The following is an 18,002-nucleotide window of genomic DNA, read 5'->3' on the forward strand; positions in this document are numbered from 1 at the left end:
TATGTAGCAAGAAAAACAAAGTTCTGGTAATCATAATGTAAAATCTCACAAGTCAAAAACATAGATCAACATTCCCGGTGACTTGTAATGACACTGAAAGCAAAGATAACAAAGGCAAGAGCAGTGAGCTACTTGTCTGAGCATGGTGTTGAACATCCACTGGCACAGACCTGTAATACCAATAGGATTCACTTAAGAAATTAGATCATACATAGCATAGAGACTCAGACTGTCATGGTCGTCTATTGTATTGTCTATTTTGAGTACTACTGCCCTGAAAGATAGAAGAGAGATACAATGATATATAAATAACTGATAACGAGGCCAGAGGTGCACATATTGGAGTTATCCTTTAATGAATTGATCAATAAATGTACAGATCAGCACTAGAGCTGAATCAGCAGGCACAGCTTTGCACATAAGCATGTGCTCAAAGAAAAGACAAAGAAGACATTTACACCAGCACCTTTTATAATTTGTATACATGTGCATGTCTGTACATTGTGTAAGCATTAGAATTAATGCACACACTGTGTGTGCGTGTGCATGTGTGTGTGCGTGTGTGTGTGTGTGTGCATGTTGCCTGTGTGTGTCTTTGTGCATTCAGTGTGTTGGATTTACGCAGATCTAGATGTCTTGAGAATGAGATGTTAAATTTTGTGCAGTGTGTGTGCGTGTGTGGGTGCGTGCATAAATGTGCATGCGTGTATGTGCATGTTGCCTGTGTGTGTTAATTCATGTGTGTTGAGTTGATGGAGAAACGTTTGAAATGTTAAAATTTGTGCAGAGGGGATTCATTTATCATTTTAAATATGCCTGAAAACTGTAGGTTAATTATAATAGTTGTGGTTCACAGTATTTATCTTATGATTGTTTTTGTTTTTTAAAAAATTTATATAAATTATATAATATATATCCAAGTCACTTACTATGTTTCATTTGGAGACAAGTCTTTGTCTGACCACCAGAGGAGTGAAACAAAGGTATTTTGAGCATGGGCTAGCTGCACACTGTAGTTTTTGTAATCAAGGATTACTCCCCTGTAAAGGTTTTGTTGAGAGACGAATGAGGAAAACAGTTAAGCTGAATTGATTGACTCCCATTGTCTAGTTCTGCACAGGGGTTTTTTTTGTTTATTTTTTTTACCTTCCCCTTCTGCAGGTCCTGAGGGAGTGACTTGAGTGGAGGGAAGTGATGAGCGATCCACCTCATTGCTTTTTCATGTGTGCTCTCAAGACACACTGGGGGGTCTTCTTCTCTCTTCTGCATTGACAGTGCATGCCCGCCCCCCTGACCCCCTACACCCCTTCCCTGTGAGAGACAGGGGTCTGCTTGTTTTGTGCATAGTGGTCGGTTTACCATCTGCTGAGCACTCAAAATGATGCGAGGGTGAGCTGCTGGTTGTGATCAGTGGTGTTAGTGGTGGTGTTGTGATCCCTGCATGTGATCTCACTCTGTGTGGTGTGTGTGTGTGTGTGTGTGTGTGTGTGTGTGTGTTGTGCATATAAAAGGGTAGGGTGGGAGGTGTGGATTTATTTTTTTTTCTTTTGGTTTGGGGTTCTGTTTCTGTTACAAGGTTGACATTTACGTTTTTTTTCTGTGTTACTGTGGTGTTGTCCGTGCTTTGTGTGTTTTAATGTATTCAGTTGCTTGAGAGGGGATGTTTATGTGTATATATACATGTCTTGTGTGCTGGAAAATGTTTCTGGTTTTGCATTACAAATCTGTTTGGTCACAGTGGTGTTTGCAGGTGTGTGATTCAGGGTTTTTTTTTCTGTGGGAACAGGGTTATTCTGTTGCTTTGTATGTGTTCAGTTGCTAGAGTAGAATATGTGTACTAAAAAAATGTTTGCACTTTTGCATGTAAAATATATGTTACTATGAGTGTGTGCATGCACTGTGCATGTACACAGATATGGACCAAGCACTTAACTGGAATTAACAATGTTAACAGTACTTTCCAAAGAAGTAAAAATTTATCACAGATAACAGACATCAACTGAATAACATGTCACATTTGTTGTAGTACAAACTTGGCCTGTGAATTGCAAAGCAATGATCAGTTGAACTGGTAGTTAGGATTACTACATGTATTCAAATTTAACGGAGTGCATGGTCTGGTTAACAGGTGAGGTAAGAAATAATGTAACATATTTTTCTGGACTGAAATAGGTTGTTAAAAGATCATGTAAGAAAAGAAAAAAAATACCTGTATCAATTTTTTTTCTCCTTTGGCTTTGTGAAAATGCATTTTGTTTTTAGATAGTGTAATCTGTTAAACGTAAAGACTGGTTTTCCCAAATAGTAACCATTCTGTATGGGAATCATTAAAACATATTCTAGCAATGTGAATCTAGGAACCTCATTGTCATGTAGAAATAAAATCTGACAATGATACACACATCCAAGCATGCGCTCATGCGCACACATGCCATGTTGAACTGTAACCCATAAAAATATCTTGATGCATAATTTGCCTTTCTCCCTCTTTTAACCATTCTGTCTTTCCCTATCTATATAATATTTACAGACCGATCTTAATTTAATCTCTGACTGTTTCCATTGTGACAGAGAATGTCATGTGAATTCGCCTTTGTTACAATATGACAGGTCAGTGACAACAGGTGGCATGTAATCTCCACCTTTGGGGTTTTATTTGATTCCGTTCTTGTACAGTTCTAATCAGCCCTTTTTTCGGATTCATAATTAAAAATTGACTGTTATTTCCACAGTCTGTTTTGCTGTTGTGCATTTTGATTTTGTGTTCTCTTTTGATTGTATTCAAATCTGACCCATTTAGATTCACCAGTATGACTTTGAGTTATTGTTGTGGGCACACTTTGCCTTTCAGCGTGCATGTTTGGTTTATTTTATGATTTGGATGTGGAAAATGCATGTGTTGAAATGTGATTTGCAATTGCCTTTTTTTTTTTCAAACAGAGATAAGATGTCATAACACTGCTTTGTAACAATCACAGTGTAGCTGTAATTGGATATATATATATATATATATATACACACACATACATACATACATACCTTTGTAAATGAATCTCAGAAGCCTAAGAGTGTAAAAACATCCAAGACAGGAAATAAATTTACATTCAGGTGCGATTTATTTTACAAAAGAAAGTGTGTGTGTGTGTGTGGGGGGGGGGGGGGGGGTGTAGGAAGAGAGAGGTGAATGCATCAAATATGTCTCACACTTTTTAAAGTTTTATCTGCTGTCTGTTATTTATCTAACGTTTTTACAAATGTAATATATATATATATATACATGTATGTTGTGTCAGTATGTGTGATATAGAATGATGTAGGCTAATTCACTCTGTGTGATACATCCCTTACACTACAGTTTGTTTTGAAAGACTTAGAAAAGAAAAGAAAAAAAAGGAATGTGTGAACTGCCCCTTGCCTGTATCATACGCATCTTTATGCATGTACATGTTTACATGTTTGTTGGTTGAATGATTTTTTTTTTTTTTTTTTTTTTTTAATTTTCTTTTTTAGAGGAAAATTTCTCTGCATGGAATCTTGGCTGGAGATTGATTGTGACTAAAGCAAGAGGTCAATGCATGAAATCAGGCCCTCGCCGCTCTTTTTAAATGTGTTGACCCCTTCCTCACATTCCTGTATATCTTAGCAACACTTTGCTGACAAGAAAGCTTGGTACATGCATTGCCTGGGGCCCTGGTTTTATCATCCCATCCTGACAAAGATTAGTACCCAGACCCCCAGTTAATTGTGTTCAATGGAGACCAGAATCCATGAAAAAAGGGTGTTGCATTTTATGACTTAAAAAAAATTTGCTTTGCTTTATAATTTATTTTGCCTGGTGCTCTGCCATGACTTGAGCAATTATTCGATTGTGTGTGCATGTGCGTGTTTGTGTGTGTGTGTGTGTGTGTGTGCGTGCGTGTGTGTGTGTGTGTGTGTGTGTGTGAGTGTTGTGCATGTGCAAGTGTCAGTGTGTGTGTGTGCGTGTGTATGTGTGTGTGCGTGCGTGCGCGCGCACACATTTGATGTCCCACATATAAAAGGTCTGTTCATATATAGATGGATCTGCATTTTGAATTTTGGAGGCCATAGTTTATAAGGGCGTGTTTGCTCCCCTCACCCACCTTCCTGCTCTACCCCTCCACCACCCCTCCCCCATCCCCCAAGGTAACATCATCATGGACCTGACCCTCTGTTCTGTGTCCCAGGTTCGATTCCATCGAATCCATGAATGCTGAAGAGCTTCTGGTGAAGAGGAAGAGAGGCACCAAGAAGTATCTGCTGGCAGTGGCCTTTGCCTGTGCCGTGTTCTTCGTCATCGGCCTTCTGATCGGGTACTTTGGCACGTCCGGCGATGGGGGGTCTGGTGGTGAGGCCAAACCTTCTCAGGGTGACGGGTGAGTATGTATCACAGATTTGTTCTTTTGTTCTGTAACTGGTTGTGGTGGCTACAGTAGTGAGTTTTTAAACAACCTAATGAAGCCATTAGTGAAGGTCAAGTTGTCTTTGGGCTGGGGTCTTGGTTTGGTGATGGTGGTTTTGCTGAAGGGGGTGAGTTCCTGGATGTGTAGTTGGGGGATGCGGGGCACCAGTGGGGAGTGGGGGGGTTCTGGAAATTGTGGTGTTGATTTGATTAGTTTTCAGGGGATCTGTTTTGTGGGGTTTCTTACTTTTTTTTCTGTTGTATTTGTCTTGTGTTGACAGCCCTGACATGGCCTTTGTGATTGGCTGGGCCTTAATGTATGAATATGTGAATGCCAAATGGGCAAGTGATATCCACAGTGGACAAAATAATTTTTTCTGCTTTGTGAAAAGTACAATACTGCATAGATCAGCCTTGCATTATTTTACCCTGCTGGGAGGCTGGACAGGTACTGATGAACTCGTAGGTTCTGAAACCAACACCAACTCCAGCATGAACACCTCTGCAAACATATTAGCATCTACGTACATTAGCCATAGAGTTAAATGCTGCGTACAATAACCATTTACTTATCAATGTCACATGCAATGCAAACGTTACTTATGTAAACTGCAATCACGATGAGTATGTTGTTTGGGGATTATAAAGAATTAAAAATACTATGTTCATTGTCTTAATGATTATAACGGTTAAACGAATATAATTGACAGTTGTATTTCATTCTTGCATTTTCATATAGTCTGGACAAATGAATATAATACAAATCATCAGACTGGACTCCATTTTAACACAGCCAAGTAATTTGTAAAAATCAAAGTTAACTGATAACATTCCCTTTTAGCACAGCAAATGAATACAAAAAGTATGAACAAATATAATGCATAGCTTTACACTACAAATGATATGATAAAGATTAATACAGATATATCTTACCTCAACAGTGTGGTGAAAGGGCACACAAGATGCAAAAGAAGAAGCAAACGAAGGATGCTCCTGACTTGTCCAACACCAGTGACACAAATGAAGTAATAAATTTCAGGAACAAGCTCAGTCAGCCCCATTGCATGTGCTTTATGAAACTAATTCATTCTGAGAAAAGGGTAGCTACTGTAGAGAATATCGAGTAAAAGCGAATGCAATCAACTCCTGTTGTGTTAATTGGTTCTGAACAATCACAAAATAAAAAAAAACATCAATTCACATGGGACTGAAATAAGGTCCTGCCACATTACCATGGAGAACCCGTTCAAATAGGACTGCACTTATTATTTCTGACCAACAAATACATACTGCGCTTTTTAGACAGAGGGTAGCTGTAGACTGACAGCATGATGTCACTGTGATTTTACTTTTATTTGGTGATAATAGGAGGGACAGAAGCATGCCACATGTAGTTAGGACACATATTTCAGAGTGCAGAAGGAAGCATGATAACTTGTGAACAAATTGAGGAACCAAAAAAAAAGTATGGAAATTTTCAAGAAATAAGTTTCTCGGTAAAAATGTGCAAATGCTACAGGGTTATATATTAAGCTTACAACTCCCTCCACCCCCCACCCCCACCCCCACCCCCACCCCCAAACAAAACACATGCTTTTTGACACCCTACTTAGGTTTTGAGGTGTGAAGACTGTTTATTTGTGTGATTTGCTTTAATCAATCAGCGAATGATCAATTTGTGTGTGTGTTCTGATGTGGTTGCTTGTGTTTGTTTTGTGGCGTTTTTGGTCCTGATAAGGCCCTGCATGGTCAGCTGGGCACTGGAGCCAAACTGATAAAGAAATGAATAACAGATTACCTCCAAATAAAGCAGCTAACATTCGCATTCTGATTGTCCTGAGGTTGATCAAGTCCAAATGCGGTTTGATGTGCGTGCAAACTGCAATATGTGTGTGTGTGTGTGTGTGTGTGTGTGTGTGCATGCATGCGTGCGTGCGTGCTTGTGTGTGATTTAGCATTTACTTCCAGCTTTGGGGGGTTTTTTTGGAGAAAAAAAATCTTAATTACCACTTTTTTTTCGTTTTTTGGGGGGGCTGGGATTCCCTTTCCACTTTTATGCATTGAGTGGGCTTTTTACATGTATATGGTACTGTTTTTACCCCCACCATGTAGGCAGCCACACTTCAGATTCAGGGGGATTATCACCTTCAGGAAAGAAGTTATAAGGTGGAATCCAGTGTGGGCATGGTTTCTTTTTTTGGTATAGTTTAAAGGAAACATGTGACTTGACAGAGCTCTAAATTCTAATCCTGCTCTGTAAAGTCATGGACAGGAGTACTTTCATTTTATTGTGTATATTTATATATTATTCACATGTTTCCATATTGTCATTTAGTGGTTATTTATTATTTTAAAGTACTTTTTGACTCACTTGTGTAAACAAAGTGAGTCTATGTTTTAACCCGGTGTTCGGTTGTCTGTGTATGTGTGTGTCTGTGTGTCCGTGGTAAACTTTAACATTGACATTTTCTCTGCAAATACTTTGTCAGTTGACACCAAATTAGGCATAAAAATAGGGAAAATTCAGTTCTTTCCAGTCATCTTGTTTAAAACAATATTGAACCTCTGAGATGGGCACAAAAAAAAATATAATGAAGCCTAATTATATGCAAACTGGATTTACTGTTATATTTATATTTTTTGTATTCTCTAAACTTTGCACTTTGATCTGATATTCTGACCCAACAACAAAAGCAGTGATTATTATCATTTTTTGCTCAAACAGGAACTTCTTTTGCTAAGCATGGAAGTTTTATTTATTTTGCAAACGTTTTGGTGCAGATAGTAAAAAAGGGAAAGTACTCTGTAATTAATGCTAGGGGACTTAATTCAAATCTGGTTAGGACTTTTTTTTTTTTTTTTTAATGCGAAGCTTTATAATAACAAATACAGAACACATTTTAACGATTAGATTTTTTTTTTAAAGTGTATCACAAGTGAGTCTTGAAGGCCTTGCCTCTCTTGTTATATATTATTATTATTGTTTTCTACCAACCAGATGGCCCCTGGTCCTTAGCCGCAAACTTTTCAGTATTACAGAAATAAGGAACTCTCACCCATGATAACAAATTTGATCGATTTATTTAATTTGATTTTATTTTATTTTATTTTGCAGATTTGACTATGTCAAGTTCATACAGGACAACATAGACAAGAGCAAAATTCGAGAAAATTTGAGGTGAGTCTGTGTACTTGACGTTTGAAAGAAAAAAAAAAGAAAGAAAAAAAAAAGGAGATAGTGCTTTCCTTTTCTGAACTGGAAATAATCCATTTGCATTACAAGTCTGCTGTATTTTCCCCTTAGGTCACTGTGCTGTGCCATGTTTGAGCGTAGTTTATGTAAGAAACTGGAAAACAAAATTGCGAAACTTTCTCTAGATTCGGGATGTCCTTAAGATTTGATGAGTTCTGTAGTAAGATGGGTTGGGGCAGAGACATGAGGGGCATGTGTGTATGTGCTTGTGAATATGTGTGTGTGTGTGTGTGTGAGTGTATGCTTCCTTTTCTTTCTGTGAGTCCTTGTCTATATTTTTTTGTACTTGCCGAACCCTGTCTTTGTTGAAATGCTTTTTTATTTTTGTCTTGTAAATCAACCTATTTTTTAACAGTTTACCTTGCAGAGTGGTGGATGTTGAATGTATGTGTGCGTGTGTGCACTTGTGTGTGTATGTGAGTGTGAATGAATATGTGTGAGTGGTGTGCATGCCCTCAAAGTTGTGTTGTTTTTTTTGTCACAGGAGATTTCTCTGCGTGAAATTCAGACACTCCCTGCAAGGAGAGTGCATGGATACAGTGCAGTGCCACTCATAATTTTCTCATTGTTTCTGCCTGCACTGCAAATGTACTTATTTCCTATCATAGTGGATTTTTGTACGGAATTTTGCCTTTTGTTTCCATGGGTTCTTTTATGTGTGCTGAGTGCATCAACACATGGGACCTTGGTTTATCGTCTCATGCGAATGATTAGTGTCCAGACCTCCACTTCAGATCTAGTGGAGGGGGAGAAAATACTGGCGAGTGTGAGATTGGATCCCATGTGCTCAGATACTCTCACTTCCTAGATGGACGCATTACCTCTTGGCCACCATACCACTGTGAATACGCATGCATGAGAGCAAGCGTATGTGTTGATACATATGCAGACACACATGACCTCAGATTTCAGGTTCACATGAAGGTGTGTTTGTGTGTGTCTCATGGGTAGGAGTGTTTCCGTATTATGTGGATTTCTGTATTGGCTTTTTGGCGATTTAAAAGATACAGTTTAAAAGGATTTTTCTGTCATTTTGTTTTGGTGTTAAGACGCGCATTCGGTTAAGGCAGTCTCTTGACTGCAGACTTTTCAGTATTACACAAATCAGTCACTCCTGCCTTTGTGTCTCTGTGCGTGTGTGCTGGCTTGTGTGAAATTGGCATTCACATTTGCACAGTTGAGTTAAACAGCTTATTGGCTGATGTCCTTTAAAGTAAAGTTGTTCAAGGCTGCAGTCTGTTAATTGCAAGTGTTTACAGCTGCTTATGTATGCATGATAGTTGTATCTGTGACCATCAGAATAGCAATGAAGACAACTGATGTTTGATTATTTGGGCTAAAAAATTGATTAGGATGGAGAGTGTCTTCCCCAAGTTACATCCCTACTCTCTCTAAAACACTGATTTTTGTTCGTGTTACTCAACAGATGTTTTTCTTTAAGTGTATGTGATTCTTACCTTTATGATGTTAATATCAATATTTGTAGTCTACACATTTGTTCGTTTTGTTTTGTTTTATGTTTTGTTTATTTATTCATTCATTTATTCATTTGCTTATTAATCATTTATCTATTTAATTTATTATCTATTTCAATTGATTGTATACTATTTTTTCTACATAACTTATTGATTTATCTTTCAAAAAAAAAATTATGTGTCTATAAAAAAGAAAGAAAGAAAAAAAGAATCCTTTGCAATCCCCCCAGCCCCAAATGAAAAACAAACAAAAAAAAAAACCAACAAAAAAGTTGAAAATGATGTTCCCACCCATTTGGATGAGACAGTATAAACCGAGGTCCTGTGTGCAGCATGCACTTAGCGCACGTAAAAGAACCCATGGCTACAAAAGGGTTGTCCCTGGCAAAATTTTGTAGGAAAATCCACTGGATAGGAAAACACAAAAAACATGCAGGGGAAAAAAAAAAAAAGAAAAAAAAGGGTGGTGCTCTTAGGTGTAGCAATGTGTTCTCCCAGGGGATAGCAGCCCAAATTTCACGCAAAAAAATCTGTTGTGAAAAATTTATAATACAATACAATACACCCCATACAGGCGATACTCGTCGGAGCCACGGCTTGGCGGGACGGACCTGGATGTGAAGCTGGCCACCATGATGGAGGGGGAGTGGAGGGACAGTGGGCTGGACGAGGTGCACCTGGCCACGTACAACATCCTGCTGTCCTACCCCAACACGTCCAACCCCAACCTGGTCAGTGTGTGTGTCTGTGTGTGTCCTGCTGCCCAACCCCAACACGTCCAACCCCAACCTGGTCAGTGTGTGTGTGTGTGTGTGTCCTCCTGTCCAACCCCAACACGTCCAACCCCAACCTGGTCAGTGTGTATTTGTGGGTGTGTATACTGCTGTCCTGTTTCAACACTTCCAACCCCAACCTGTTCAGTGTGTTTGTGTGTCTGTGTCTCACTGTCTGTGTGTGTCCTGCTGTCCTACCCCAGCATGTCCGACCCAAACCTGGTCAGTGGTGCGTTTGTGTGTGTGTGTGTGTGTGTGTGTCCTGCTGTCGTACCCCAACCGGGTCAGTGGTGGGTCTCTGGGTGTGTGTGTGAGGGTTGGTGGTTTTTTTGTTGTTTTTTTTTGTGTGTGTGTGTGTGTGTGTGTGAGCCTGTCAGAAGTCAAGAGGTTTGGTCATGGTGTGTGTGTGTGTCTCTACACACACACACACACACACACACACACATACACACACACACATTTTAGGTATCCTTGAACTAACTCTAAAAGAAAAAAAAGGTATCTGTGCATGCTTTCTGAACTGTTCCAAGTTTGACTCCATGACTGCCGCTGACAAGTATGCTCATGAGCAAGGGGCTGTGGTCACCTAACTGAGATAACACTGAGCTCTGGATGTCGGTCACCATTCTGTATTTGACTGTTTCCATTTTGGGAATCACTTAGTCATGTATTACTTTTTCCAGTGCTGTCTGTATATATATATATGTGTTGTTGGAGGTGCTGTGTGTGTGTGTGTGTGTGTGTGTGTGTGTGTGTTGTTCATGATACAAGGATGGTGACTGTTTCTTCATGTTTTTTCATACGATTATTGCTTCTCTTTTGTAAGATGTAATTTGTGGAGTGCCGTGAGTAATTGTTTATTTGAATTTTCTTGATAATTGTTGTTTCTTTATTATGTTAATTTTTTTAAAGTGCCGTGAGCCTCTCTGTTAGGGAACAGCACTAAAGAAGAGCACTTCACTATTGTTATTATTATTATGTTATTATTATTACTTTTGCTGGGCAAAAGCAATGACATTGACACTAAGTGTAACTGCCGCACAGATCTGGTTTCATCAAGGTTCACCATCAAGGGGTTAGTGATGTAGCGGGGGGGAGGGGGAGAGGAGGGGGGGGGGGGGGCGTCTTTCAGTGTAAACAGCATCCCCACCTTCTGGAAAATCTGTACTAGAAATTTCCTCTTTTCTATTGCTGTCAGTATTTCTGCCTTTTTTCTTCTTTTTTTTTTTCTTCCTTCAGTGTTGTCTCCTTTTTCTGCCTTTCCAGTACATCCTCCCCACCCCCTGCCCCCCAACCCTCCTCCCCACCCCCAAGCCCCGCCCCCCCACCCTTTTTTTTTTTGTGTGTGTGTGTAACGTGGTTGGCCATTTGTGTTGTTGGGCAGTCCCTGATGTGGCCCTGTGTGGTTGGCCATTTGTGTTGTTGGGCAGTCCCTGATGTGGCCCTGTGTGGTTGGCCATTTGTGTTGTTGGGCAGTCCCTGATGTGGCCCTGTGTGGTTGGCCATTTGTGTTGTTGGGCAGTCCCTGATGTGGCCCTGTGTGGTTGGCCATTTGTGTTGTTGGGCAGTCCCTGATGTGGCCCTGTGTGGTTGGCCATTTGTGTTGTTGGGCAGTCCCTGATGTGGCCCTGTGTGGTTGGCCATTTGTGTTGTTGGGCAGTCCCTGATGTGGCCCTGTGTGGTTGGCCATTTGTGTTGTTGGGCAGTCCCTGATGTGGCCCTGTGTGGTTGGCCATTTGTGTTGTTGGGCAGTCCCTGATGTGGCCCTGTGTGGTTGGTCAGCTGGATGATAAGCAGCAGTCATGATAATAAAGGGGTTAGGTTGTGCAGATGAGAAAAAAAGGGGGGGAATAAAAGAACCACCCTGTACTGATATTAACACTTGATCATGAGAAAAGTTCATGTCAGTTTCTAAGAACGCAGTTTTGTGTGCTTAAAAAAAAAAAAAAAAATTGTATTCCTGTGTTTCTTGGTGTAGGTCCAGGTGATCAACACCACAGATAACGAGGTGATCGTGGAGTCGGAGAAGTATGAGGTTGTCCTGACTCCTAATGAGAACAACTCCCACGTGGTCCCGCCTTTCAACGGATTTTCGCCAGCAGGCGATGTGATTGTGAGTGTGATTGTGCATGCGTGAGTGAGAAGGATGTTTGTGGTTGGGGAATTCAATTTCCTTTTTGGGAGAAAGATGACAGACCTCAGACAAGCATGCACACATGCACGAACATGCATGCGTGCGCACACACACACACACACACACACACACACATACCCTACTCCCTTGGCTTCTCACTCATGCACACAAGTGCCCTCAATCATGTACATGAAGTGGCCGTAGATTACCACTTCACAATGGTATGTGTGTGTGCGAACGTGTGCAATGCCCTGATATGGCCTTATGTAACTGGCTAGGCTGTGTGCAACATTGGTCAGTATGTGTATGTGTATATGTATGTGAATGGTTTCTTTGCATTATAGTACAGCTTGGATGTTTATGCATAATTAATAAAAGAATTTATTTTATTTTATTTATTTATTTATTTTTATACAGGGAGATGTGGTGTATGTCAACTATGGGAGAATTGAAGACTTCAACTTCTTGGCGACTAATCTCTCCATCAACGTCACTGGGCGTGTGGTCATAGCTCGGTACGGCAAGATCTTCAGGGGAGATAAGGTATGGAACGTGTGTGTGTGTGTGTGTGTGTGAGCAAGTGTTCTTGTTTTCATTTAGTCTCTGCCTTCCTGCCAGTCTTATACATACTGTATGTCTTTCATGCTCACTCTCTTTCCTTTTGCACTGCCACTCTGCCTTGTCTTCTTTCTTTTTTATCGGTATCTTTCTGTGTGTTTTTTTAGTGTCAGCTCAAATATAGATCTTGCTTGTTCTCTGTGTCTCTCTCTCTCTGTCTCTCCCTCTGCTCTTCTCTGCATCCATATTTCTCTCCTCTTCGCTTGTTTTTCCTGCCCGGCTTTTAACGGTAATGTCTGTTTCTCTTGTTCAACAAGTTGTTGCTATACATATATTGTTCAGTCTCTGCCTCTGTTAACAAATTCAGAGCATGCATACATGCACACAAAACAGGGAATTTTTTAGTATTTCTTTTTAATGGATGTAATCTGAAGAAATTCAGTACCTTACTTTAGTAAACCCCCTGAGATTGAATGCAACCCACCATTCACATGAGCCAAGATGGAAAATTTGGGTGTGAAGTTCTTGATAATCCCACCCCACCCCACCCCTCCCCTTCTCCTCCTCCCCCTCTCCCTGCTGACCAGGGCTACTGAAATATACCTTCCTTATGCTTTGAAAATGGAAAGGATATTTATACTGCCTGTTTTTCAAGTGGGTTCCAGGGATGCCGTTGAAAATTCTAGAACACACACCACAAAAGGAGCAAAAAATTGTGTCAAGAGCTCAAGTCTTTACACTAGGTTATTCAGCTACAAAGAAGTGTTTCCCTTGGCCCTTTCTTGACCTAGAAACCTAGATGGTTATGACTGGAAGATATGCCTGCCTGTGTTGTATGTATTCTGTAGCAATGCAGATTTGATCAGAACTTGCAGCATTGGAGTGATCCTTCAAAGCTTGTATCAGGGACATGGAAGGATTATGGTAAAAGAGTCCCTGGGACACCTTCAAGATTCTTTTTTTTTCATTTTTATTTTTTGACTTTCCAGGAGCACTTTCGGATGTTGACAGGTACCAAAGCTGAAAACTGTTGTTGGCAGGTATCAAGCTGATACCGTTGTGTTGTTGACAGGCACCAAGGCTGATACTGCTGTGTTGTTGACAGGTACCAAAGCTGACACTGTTGTTGGCAGGTATCAAGCTGATACCGTTGTGTTGTTGACAGGCACCAAGGCTGATACTGCTGTGTTGTTGACAGGCACCAAAGCTGACACTGTTGTTGGCAGGTATCAAGCTGATACCGTTGTGTTGTTGACAGGCACCAAGGCTGATACTGCTGTGTTGTTGACAGGTACCAAAGCTGACACTGTTGTTGACAGGTACCAAAGCTGATCGCTGCATTGTTGACAGGTACCAAAAGCTGACACTCTTGTTGGCAGGTACCAAGCTGACACCGCTGTGTTGTTGACAGGTACCGAGAGCTGACATTACTGTTGTTGTTGACAGGTGCAAAACGCGGAGCGGTTCAATGCGCTGGCGGTGATCCTGTACTCAGACCCGCACGACTTCAACCTGAACAACGACGTGAACAACACCTACCCCCACTCGTGGTGGCTGCCCCCCTCAGGGATACAGAGAGGCTCCGTGCTGGCCACTGATGGCGACCCTGAGACTCCTCTATACCCGTCCACAGGTGTGTTGGGAGGAAGGGGGGGCCGTGGTGGGGAAGGGGGGGGGGGGGGATGAGAAGGTGATGGTGAGGGGAAAATGGCAGTGATGAATGATGAGGGATCTAGTTTTGTGTGTTTTGTTTCTTTGGTGTGGTGTTGTTGTTTTTTCTGAAATCTGCTGTCCTTGTGTCCCTGACGGGTCACTGGGTAATTGGAAAAAAAAAAATTGTGGGTGTGGGTTGGTTGTGGGTTGTGTGTGTGTGTGTGTGCGTGCGTGCGTGCATGCATGCGTGCGTGCCTGCTTCTCTGTATGTATACACGCATACGAACGTATGTGTGTGTTAATAATTTAGAACAGCTTGTGGCTGGTTTACATGGTTTTTTAACACCACCAATGTTGAACATTTTGTAAAGATTTTATCACTGCTTTTTTTTCTGTTGTGTGTGTGTGTGTGTGTGTGTGTGTGTGCGTCTTTATTAGAGTTTCGAAACAGCAGTAACTGATACATGAGGGATTTTTTAATTCTTTTTTTAATCCTCACCAAAGTTTACAGTTCCGTGTTATTTTGTGCTTTTTTTTTTTTTTTTTTTTTGTTTATTAATCATGTTGAGGATTGTAGGTGGTGGTGGCTGGCAGAGGCTAGGCTGAAATGAAAAATAGCATGATTTCATACTGCTGGGTTTTGTTAGGACACACCTCCTCGTGTCCCCCAGATCAGCAGTTCTTCATGTAAGAGTTTAAAATTTTTTTTTTTTTTCCAGACTATGCACACAGACAGTCCCTTTCGGAGGCTGCGGCTGTCATGCCCAAGATTCCATGCCAGCCCATTGGCTACGGTGATGCGCAGAAGATTCTCAGGTAATGCATGTATGTGTTGTATGTCCTGTTATATAGATTTCTGCATAGGCATTTTGGCAGAAAAAAGTTTTTTTTTCCCTTTATTTTACTTTATTTCAGTATTAAGACATGTGCTTCAGTACGTCTGGCCACAAACTTTTCAGTGTTTCAAAACTGTCACTCCCACGCATGGATGACATACAACATAATCTGGAAAATACATTGTGCACCTTTCTGTGCACTAGCATATACATGTCAGTGAATCAGTTTTTGTGTGTGAGCTGATTGACTGGACAGATTGAAGAGACATGTAGGAACATGCATGCATGTCTTACACGTTCAGGCATGTGTCTTACGGGATGTGTGTAATCAGGCATCAGAATGGTCTGCGGATCCACTCATTTCAGAGGATGGGAGAGACTACCCACCGTGGTTTGGCTCAAACAGCCACAGATTCTTTTTTTTTTCTGGATCGCAATCTTATTCTCAAATGGTATTCTTGAACGGCTTGTTCTGTTTTTGTGTATATGTGGTGTTCCTAAATGGCTCGTTCTGTTTTTTGTGCACTTCCTGTCAACGAGTGTGGGCACCACTTTATCAGTATTTAATCACTATCATGTCTTCCGTCATCCACTGGGGCCTGGGAAGCCCCTGGACCTCTGCCTTTTTTAGAGGATTGGACTCTGGGGTACTCTGATGCCTGATGAAAAACAAATGCTGTCGCACACATGCACATGGTGAGTGGGCCGTATGATATGAGCATGGGGAATGTGCACAAACCACAGAGAAAGCATGACCGGTGATGAAGGTCTGGCTAACGTGTTATGGGGACCTGTGATATGGTGTGGCGGGACAGCGAGAAAGGGGAAAGGACAAATACCATAGAGAAAGCGTGACCAGTAGGGGTCCTGGTTAATGTGGTGTGGGGCTCTGTAATATAATGGGGTGGGACAAGCAAGCAAGCAAGGGGAAAGGATATTTACCACAGAGAAAGCACGGCCTGCGATGAGGGTCCTGGTTACGTTAGAACGGAAGTTCCACCATCTTTAACCCATTCAGCCCCTAGGGAGCTGACATCCTCAGCAGGCTTCCCTGCCATGTTGGCGTGTGGAAAAGGTAGAAAATAAAACTGACATCAGCTGGCCTTTTTTTTTTTTTTTTTTTCCCAAATTGACATGTATGTACTGCCGGAAATACTGCAGATGTTAGTTTTCCTTTGCTTGCTGTTTATGCATATGTAGGAATGTGGAAACCATTTTAACCCTTTCACTTTTGGAACTTTTTGTGATTTTTTGCAAAATAATCACCACCCTCTTAAAAAAAAATTACAAAAATTAAAATAATGCACAAAAGTCTGTAAAGGCATATGTTTTCTTGAAGGAAAATGAATGGAGAATATAATCATAAGTTCATTGTTGATAGGATGAGATGACTCCCAGTCAGGGGAAGATAACCCTGATTTTTACTTTAGAAAATACATACACAAAATATTTAGAAAAAAAGTACAGGAAAATTCAAGTTTGTTTATGGTTGGAAATGGTGCTAGAAATATGAGCAAATGACTTAGACACAACAACCAAATATAATTATGTTGTTTCCTCCATTGTTGTGTTGTTTTAAACAAACACTATACATAAGCATCCATTCACACCCACACACATCCCCTCCCACCCTGGCACACAATATTATAACACAAAAGCTCACTCGTGTCACTGTAAATAATATTTCAGCTTGAAGCTTTCATCTGGAGGGTTTTATGGTAGATGAAAACCTGAAAATGAAAGTTTCATACTGTGATCTTGAGGTTTTTTTTCATACCCACTTCTAACATGACCCCGCCCCCTTCCTGTTGATGTACCTTGTAGCAAGTGATCATCGGGATAACCAGAATCACTGCAGTTGATCAACAACATTACTTCCTTTTTCTGTTAAGTTTTTGTAATTGCTATTGTCAGCATTGTACAGAAAATCAAACAAAATTCTAGCCCCATCTTCTGTACTGCACATCTTGGCAGCCATGTTGACGCGCTCAACAACCTTTTGCTTTACAAAATGGAAAAAAAACACATCAAAATTGAGCCAAAACTTGCCGAGATATTGCTTCGAACACTCCTCAGGACAGTCACCATTTGCAGTGAAGCAAGCATATTGAGATGAGTGGTGGGCTGGACTGTTGATAATGCGTTTACCCCCTAAACCACAGATATATCTGCGGTCGGGAGTGAAAGACTGAATGAAATGAATTTAGACACCTTAGCAATGCTCGGGTGCAGGGTTCAGTGAGTTAATTTGTCATTGTGTGCTTTTTTTCTGAAAGTGCACAGCTTTGTGTTGACTAGTACTTGAGGATAGATTTAAGGGTGTGCAGCTGGGGATGACTTTGGTGTGTGTGTGTGTGTGTGTGTGTTCATTCTTTAGTTTAACGTCTTTTCACTGTAAGTGATATCAGATGAGGGTGGGGTAAAAAAGTCAAGGGAGGGAAAGGAAATTACTGTGTACACATGCGAGTAGGTGAAAGTGTGTGCACTTGCATGTGTGAGCGTGCGTGCGCGCTCATGTGTGTTACATATAGAAAATTATTGATTGAAGTTTTGTTTAAAAAAAAAAAAAAAAGCATAACAGTATAACATCTTTTTAATGAAAAAACTAACAACTATAACAGCGAACCAACTGGACTATTTAACAAGGATTTGAACAGTGTGTGTGTGTGTGTGTGGTGCAGCCGCATGGATGGTCCTGCTGCCCCTGAGGCGTGGAAGGGGGATTTGAACTTCACCTACCGTCTTGGACCTGGCCTCCGTGAGAAAGACACGTGAGTCTGCTAGTCTGGAGAGACGGGTCTGCTGTGTGTGTATGTGTGTGATCTTCAGTTTAACTTCTGTTTACTAGAAGTGTTATTAGATGGAAAGAAGAGAGGTATTGTGGTTGAAAGAGAGGGAAT

The 18,002-nt window shown here is 40.9% G+C and overlaps 1 protein-coding gene across 5 annotated transcripts in view; it reads left to right on the plus strand.

The window, feature by feature from the left end:
- Positions 1-18,002, plus strand: part of LOC143297331 (glutamate carboxypeptidase 2-like) — a 62,822-nt gene that overhangs the window by 11,860 nt on the left and 32,960 nt on the right. For 3 of the 5 annotated variants that reach the window (XR_013057254.1, XM_076609620.1, XM_076609619.1), the window contains exons 2-10: positions 4,206-4,394; positions 5,362-5,445; positions 7,536-7,598; positions 9,723-9,879; positions 11,900-12,034; positions 12,473-12,598; positions 14,060-14,246; positions 14,986-15,082; positions 17,784-17,873. Coding sequence is in view for 4 of the 5 variants with exons in the window: in XM_076609620.1 (XP_076465735.1) it covers positions 4,206-4,394; positions 5,362-5,445; positions 7,536-7,598; positions 9,723-9,879; positions 11,900-12,034; positions 12,473-12,598; positions 14,060-14,246; positions 14,986-15,082; positions 17,784-17,873 (1,128 nt within the window). In the remaining variant the exon portion in view is untranslated. Of the gene's footprint in view, positions 1-1,161; positions 1,390-4,205; positions 4,395-5,361; positions 5,446-7,535; positions 7,599-9,722; positions 9,880-11,899; positions 12,035-12,472; positions 12,599-14,059; positions 14,247-14,985; positions 15,083-17,783; positions 17,874-18,002 lie in introns of all 5 variants that reach the window. The other 2 variants (XM_076609621.1, XM_076609622.1) reach the window with 2 other exon arrangements.

This window comes from Babylonia areolata, chromosome 22, assembly GCF_041734735.1.
Source record: "Babylonia areolata isolate BAREFJ2019XMU chromosome 22, ASM4173473v1, whole genome shotgun sequence".
NCBI classification, from domain to species: Eukaryota; Metazoa; Mollusca; class Gastropoda; order Neogastropoda; family Buccinidae; genus Babylonia; species Babylonia areolata.